We start from the raw sequence: 7,153 nt of genomic DNA on the forward strand, positions 1-7,153 counted from the left end.
CAGTACATTTCATTAGTTTGTGTTCCCTGCACCAGAATCACAGCCCGCTATAAATAGAATCATTTTAGTTTCATAATCAATGTGGGCAGTTTGTGCAGCTGGGCTGGTGTTGCAGTGATGCTTTTTTATTCTGCAGCATGCTGCAACATTCAGTTTTAAATATGAGAAAACTTCTATTGGACACAATATTCACAGTAATTTATCTATCTTATTAAACATCCCAAGAGGGTTCAACAAATTCAACATTCATTTAAAACAAAAACTACATTTTTTTTTAAGAAAATGTCAACAGAAACGGTGTACAAATTGTCAACAAGCAGAGAATTAGCGAATCATCAATGTCATTCAAGTAACAGGAAGCGCAAAGGACTCTGCAGCAGAAATTCCGATCGATCAGGCAGACTAAAGGTGCACAGACGTCATCTGCAGTGAGTCAAGGAGCAAACGGTTCCTCAGAACACACCAGGCTGTTCTCCATACGTCCAAACAATCCACTCTGTTTTCTGTTATGTACACATCTACTTGCGGGCTGAGCGATAATGAGGCAGCTTGGTTTTTCAGCTCGGAGTCCGTCACACATTCAGCCTCCTTCACAATAGTTGGATGTAGAAATGGAGGTCACCAGGTCAGGTCACTGCTGCGGCCCGAGCCGCTGTGACGTTCACAGCGTGTGCAGTAATCGCCAACCGTCAAACACGCCACACACACATCGCGCTCATCGCCGGCCATTTGCTCCAATTTTACGGAAATGCCTTGGTTGTTGGTGTCAGATTGCAGAGCTGGAAGCGCAGTGTAACGAAGCCAACCAGGAGAAGCAGAAAAACGCCCAGCTGGCCGTCCGGGTGCAGGAGCTGGAGGCGGAGCTGCAGGACAAAGAGCAGGTGAGACCTGAACACATTCGTCCTATCCCAACAGAATCGGTCTCCAGAGCTCGGCTGTCTCCTCAAGTTTCTAAAACAGTTACTTTTTAGTTCGTTTTTTTTTTTTACTTGGGTTACCTTGAGCGGATCATTCTGTCCCCTTCCTCATCTGGATTCGGTTGAGCCCAACAGGGGAAAAAAATCGCCCGTCCAACTGCAAGTCTCCAGTCAAGGGCAGGAAGCGTTGGCTCAAATGCCATGGAGCAGCCTAGTGAAGCCGTTATTTCTAATGAGGATGAACCTTGTGTGAAGTCTTTTCAGCGTTGCTCATTTCTGCTTAAAAGCTGCGTCTGACTGTAGACAAATGATCAGGACTTACTTTACAGTCTCCCTGCCCTGTCCTGCACTGAGCTTCATACAGAGGCGACTCCAGCAGCCACGAGTTCAGGAATGAACGATGGAAACAAGAGGGACATTTCTTGGAGTATTCTTTTTGTATATAAAACAGCAGGAAGCAGTGAAAAATCCTGATTCCCCGGAGCTGAAGGTGGTGTCAGCAGGCCCGTTTCTGTTTACAGCGTTAGCTCGTTATGAAACCAGATGAGGAGAAAGCTGCAAATTCTCACTTAAAAAAAAAACCTGGAACCATCAGATGTTTGTCTCACTTTTCTGTATACAGGAGATTGCTTGATTAAAATGACAGTTTCTGTGACTTGACCACAAAATAAATGTTTTCCCAATGATTTCAAGATTGCAAATATGGCTCCAGAGGAGTGTAAATTATGGGGTTGTAAATGCCTTTTTAACGTTTCAATGGCCGATTCATCCAGATTGCCTGAAGTAAAGAGTGTCTGGGATATTTTAGTTTACCACCTGGAAGCAGTATTTATAGAAGATATGCATCTGTTCTTTGACCGTACACAACAGCAGGAATGGAGGTATATCGAAGAGTCGGAGCTTGTTTCGAATGGGCCATAAACTCCAGACTCGAGTCTCACGGGAGCCTCCAGTGTTTCCTCGTCTTGTGCGTGTCGGCCGCGATGCTCCAGACGCTGACCCCGCACGCAGGAGAAGCCTCTGCAGCTCCGGCGCTCCACAAGCACAAACGGTCCGCAGAGGCTCGTCTGCCAAGTGACTCACCTCCTTCCAGAAACTGGCATCCCCACCTCCTCCAATTAAAACCCTGTCTATGAATTATTAAGCCCTCACTGTGGCGCTGACCCCCCGCTCCGGTCAGCCTGGAACAAACACAGCCAAGCCGCTGCAGGTGACTACAAAGGATCGACCAATTATAAGATGGCGAGGAGGCGCTGGGAGGGAGGACAGATGCGGTGAAGCCGTACGCGGCGTGTTTGGCTGCGAGCAGCGCGGCGGAGATTCTCACAGCGATAATAGACGTTACAACCGAGGCGACAACAAACAAGTGACTCGGAGGCAAAAAGAAAAAAAGAAACAGCCGAATCAAGGGTCTGTCTCCAGTTTTCATACTAGTCTCTGATGTTTTCTGTCTTCATCTCTTACGGTATTTTATTTTCTTTGTAATATTAGCAGCTCTGCTTACAGTTTTATGGTAGAAATATTGCACATTCATCAGCGGTGACGCTGCATCACAGGGTAAACATGGACAGACGATCACACACACACACTCAGTCACATCTGAACGATATTAACAGTCCCCAGTTCACCTTGAGCACATTTTGGACAGCAGGAGTAAACCCAAAAATCCCACTCATGCACAGGAAGAACATGTAAACAAACCCCACATAAACACTCAATTAGGACTCAGATTCTTGCCATGAGGTGAGCAGTAACTCCCACGTCACCTGTTTATTTAACTGGAATGTTCCCAAATGTGAACTAATTAGCAATACACATTTTTTTAAGAGCTGTATATCTTTTGATTAATTGGTTGTAAAACCTCTGATCTTTCCCAGGAGTTGGAGAACCTGAGAAAGCAGGCGGAGATAATCCCTCAGCTCATGGCGGAGTGTGAGACCATCACTGCGAAGCTGCAGGTACGTTCAGGAGCTCACAGACGCTTTAAAGGAAGTACGGAAGGCGGGACGGAAAGCCGTGCGACTCTCAAACACGCGCGAGGACACGGCGGGCCGGCACATGCGCGCCGCTTTCAGACCGAGGTATAGGAGGAGAGTTTCTGTTCATCACTCCGCCCGAGGGCTGGTGACACAACACTCCCGTCACGTGTCTCTCTCTCGCACATTGTAGTTACTGTATCTATTAATAAAAGTCTGTCCGAAGCGCAGCGCTGAGTGGATTATCACGTCTTTCAAAGGCTCGGGTTTCTTTTTTAAGTTTTTTTTTATTTTTTTAACTCTCCTTCCTCATCTGCGAAGCGGCGATACTGCATCTGTGTCACGGCTTATTAGTTTCCTGGTGGTGCAGATTTGATCTGTTTTTTTGCTGGGAACAGCTGAAGTCGTTCGAGGGCTCCGCTCTGGGTTTTAATGAGTCAGCCCAACATTTCAATAGGCGCGTGGGTTTGTGTCTGCGAGATTAAGTTGGTGGTGAGAAACCCCGCAACAACAAAGAGCACCTGTTTTCCCAGAGTTCACTTCTCATTGGGTAATATCCGACTCTCTGTCGAACCAGAAGTACCAGGCGGTGTCGTTGAGGCCGCGGCCCGTTAGAGCCAAGTCTGACACGATACTGACGCCGTCTTCGCCCCGTGCCGGCCGACTCACAGCCAGGTTTTATCTCTCCGAGCTGTCAGGCATGTGCCGCCATCCATGGAGGAGAGCAAAACCAACATTCAGGCATGCCTGAAGTTCTCGGTTTTGTTTCTGCTTCAGCCGGCTGGATGAATGACAGTAACAACAGAAATGGCCGAAGCAGTTTATCCAACTCAACAATGGGATTTAACCAAAATACCTCTGTCAGATCAAAACAAAGCCGCGCTCTTCTTTTTATTCTGAAAGATCCACTTTCTTGGCCTCCGTTTGTGGTCTCCCCTCTATTTAAAGACGACACCCGGAGCGGAGGCTTCAGGTTTCAGGAGTCAGCTGGGCGATACAGTCGTTCAGGCACAACACCCATTTAGCACTCCTATTTTAAACCCCTCCCTTCAAAGGTATCTCCGGCATTAATGTGTCACTCGTGTCGCCTGCTCGTCTGAGCGCTCACGCTACCCATCCGTCCCCACCCAGATAAAACTGTCCTTCCTGAATATACAGGCATTTTAATGATTTTTTTTTTTTTTTATATATTTTACTCTGAGAACTTTTTTGCTGATATGTCACTGCTAATGCACTCCTTTCTGAGTGGCTTTTAGTTTTTCTGCTGTAAGTGAAAGAAAAAAGGAAAAATATCCTGAGTTTTTTTTTTTAATTTTTTTAAATTCATATGAAAGAATTTGACTTGTTTACTGTAAACCTGCTGACTGTTTTCTTCCCTTAATCTCTGTCCGCAGGCTGCAGAGTCGAAGAACACAGATCTGGAGGGGAGGATAGGGGGTCTCCAGCTGGACATAGACGACAGTCGACAGAAGCAGGGCAGCATGAAGAGCGAGCTGAAGAAGTTCATGGATATCCTGGACGGGAAAATAGACGAACTGCACGAGTTCAGACAGGGCCTCTCCAAGCTGGGTGTTGATAACTGAGGGAAGAGTGTCAGAGAGCTGAAAGGGTCGGAGGTCAGGGACGACAGGATTCACTTCAGTATGTCTTCAGGGAAGAAACTATGTGGCACCTATTCCCCCAAGGTGATGTCCACTCAGAAACTATCAGCTTTGGCTTCTAATAAACACTACCTTGTGAAAAAGAGATGTTGTAAGGAGAGAGAGAGAGAGAGAGGAGGGGAAGAGAGAGAAAGACTGGCAGAATAAAAGGAGGGGGGGGGGGGGGCGGCGTGCTCCACCTAAAGGTTCTGTTTTGTGTGCTGGCATTGTGAAACTAAATCGGAGTCACACTTTGAGCTTACTTGTCCGTTCCTGTGGGGGAAAACGGCTTTAAGAAGCTGGTGGTGGGTTCTTCGGATTCTGTCCATCTGTCTTTCTTTCTTCTACACGGGCAGTCGGAGCTTTCGGGGCGTTGAGGGACGTTAAAGGGCTGAAATGAACAACGCGCAAAGACAATGCTGTTCAGCATCACTCAAGTAATAATTGGTGTTAACCCTTGTGGCCCCCCCACCCTTCACCCCCCCCCCCCCCCCCCCCCCCCCCCCCCCCCCCTCAGAGAATTAGCGGTGAAGTCTTTCTGCTGACTGTCCTCGATGTTGCCGCTTGTCTATCTCAGGTGTGTTAGAAGACGGTGTGTACTCCTTAGATTATATGCACATTATATACAGAGATCTAGATATACAGATATGAGATAAATGGTTGCGACACAAAGTGCCTCCAGGTGAGTCCAGATCCGCCTGGCAAGGAGAACCGGCCAAGTGATGACCATCACCATAATATCAACTCGTTTGATTTGTGTGAGAAAACCTGAAAAGTCCAAAGTAATGGAAAACAGGGGCAGACGTGTCCATCCCCAGGGAGGAAAATTTGGCAAAAACAGAGCAGGTGCTTGCCTAAAAAAAAAAACAACTCCTTGAAGGGGCTGCAGCAGGAACTTGTTAACTCTCATTCTGGGTATTTTTGGTAAACACTCCTTTTGATTATATTTGCATAAAGAAGGAAAATCTCTTCTTTCATGAGCTTTCCTCCAGGAACAAAGTGACAACGGAACCCCATCTCGCCATGAGTGTAGTGTAGTCTCTAAAGGACTTTGTGTGTGTGTGCAATAGTATTTCATTTGTAGAACAAAAAAAAATTATGTCTCCAAGGCTGTTGATGTGCTTCCTAAACACTAGTTTTTGTTATGGTGGTGGTTATTTTTGGGGAGAAGGGACTTGGTGCTGCTCGATGGGTGAATAATGTGAAAGTGTACTTCACAGTTAGATGGCATGATGGGCCTTTAGTTTCACCACAACCCCGTCACATCCTTGGCTTTTGTTTTACAGTTTATTTATTTCTGGTGCCTCTCTTGAAAATAACATTTCTTATAAAATACAATGTCATCGAGCCCACTGTTGCCACATATGTACAATGATTTGGGATACCAGCCGGGACTCGGAGGGTTTTATAACTGAGGATGTCAGGATGCTGTGGAAGTCCACCTTTTGAAACATTTGAAATCAAAGACACATGTTTGTGGTGACTTATTTACTCTGTAACACTACAAGTCTATGGTTTTTCATTTGTTTTGATTTTGTCATGGGATTGGAATATCTAATGAAGGGATTTTTTGCTTATTGTTCTCTCTGTTCTGCCCTGTTTGTAAACTCGCCTGAATCTGGATAACGCAGCGTTATGATCCTTCCTTTTTGAACCAATGCCTCTTGTGCACTTTTGTGATTCCTGTTCAATATTGTACAATAGAACTGACAATTGGTAAAATTTAGTTTAATTACAACGCCGACTTCATGTCTTTTCTGTTTCCTCCCTCAACGTTCACGCCATGGGCTCCACAGACCGGAGATGAGAGGCTTCTCTAATCCCCCGCTGAGTTTCTGTGGACAAAACTAAGACATGCAGGCTTATGTGAAGCTTACAAATATGCTACCTGATTCTGTGAAGGTCTGCAGGCTTTTTTCTCCCCCCAGATGAGAAGCTTAAAGAAGGTGGAACGATCCAGCAGTGCCAGAGCTGAGTCCCGCCGAGGCTCCAGCATAAAAGCTCCGTCACGGCATGCTTTTTTTTCCCCCCCTCCCTCTCTGACGTTGATTTACATACACGGCACTAAATATAGTTGTAATCTTAACAGAAACAAACAGAACCAGATGGGGATTTAATCAGTCAGTGATACGTATCAATTTCTCAGATCAAATATCTGTTCTTATGTTGGGACTGATGGGAAAGAACACCTTAAACCCTGAACATACTCACAGCTCCGAGGAATAACTGCAGCAGTGGATCAGAGGACATGTTGCCTTGGCAACTTAATCCCTCTCACTCCTTTATTTTTCTTTTGCTGTATAACGGCGTGAATGATGGGACTATGAGAAATCCAAAAACGCCCCTCCACAAACGCTTAATTCCTTAATTACACACGCCGGTCGGCGCTCAGCAGCCGGCTGATTCCGTTTATTAGACAAGGTTAATCAAAATGTAGTAGAAGCATCACTTCAGTGCTAAATGAGCAGTTGATTAACTCATTAAGTCACTTGATAACAAATTACCTGTTGCGGGATCGCTGAAAACCGTCTCCACGGCGGTGTAAAATTTACAAACTAGCAAATGAGCAGCAGGACAGTAACTGACCGTTTCGGCTGTTTATCACATTAATCAACAATTA

General features: G+C 45.9%; 1 protein-coding gene across 1 annotated transcript in view; it reads left to right on the top strand.

Moving 5' to 3' along the window:
• homer2 (homer scaffold protein 2) overlaps positions 1-6,271 on the top strand; it is a 32,317-nt gene extending 26,046 nt beyond the window's left edge. The window contains exons 7-9 of the mRNA XM_030090477.1: positions 771-881; positions 2,795-2,875; positions 4,288-6,271. Of these exons, the coding sequence (XP_029946337.1) occupies positions 771-881; positions 2,795-2,875; positions 4,288-4,476 (381 nt within the window). The 3' untranslated portion in view covers positions 4,477-6,271. The remainder of the gene's footprint in view (positions 1-770; positions 882-2,794; positions 2,876-4,287) is intronic.
• Positions 6,272-7,153: the final 882 nt, after the last annotated feature.

Source organism: Salarias fasciatus, chromosome 1 (assembly GCF_902148845.1).
Source record: "Salarias fasciatus chromosome 1, fSalaFa1.1, whole genome shotgun sequence".
NCBI lineage: Eukaryota > Metazoa > Chordata > Actinopteri > Blenniiformes > Blenniidae > Salarias > Salarias fasciatus.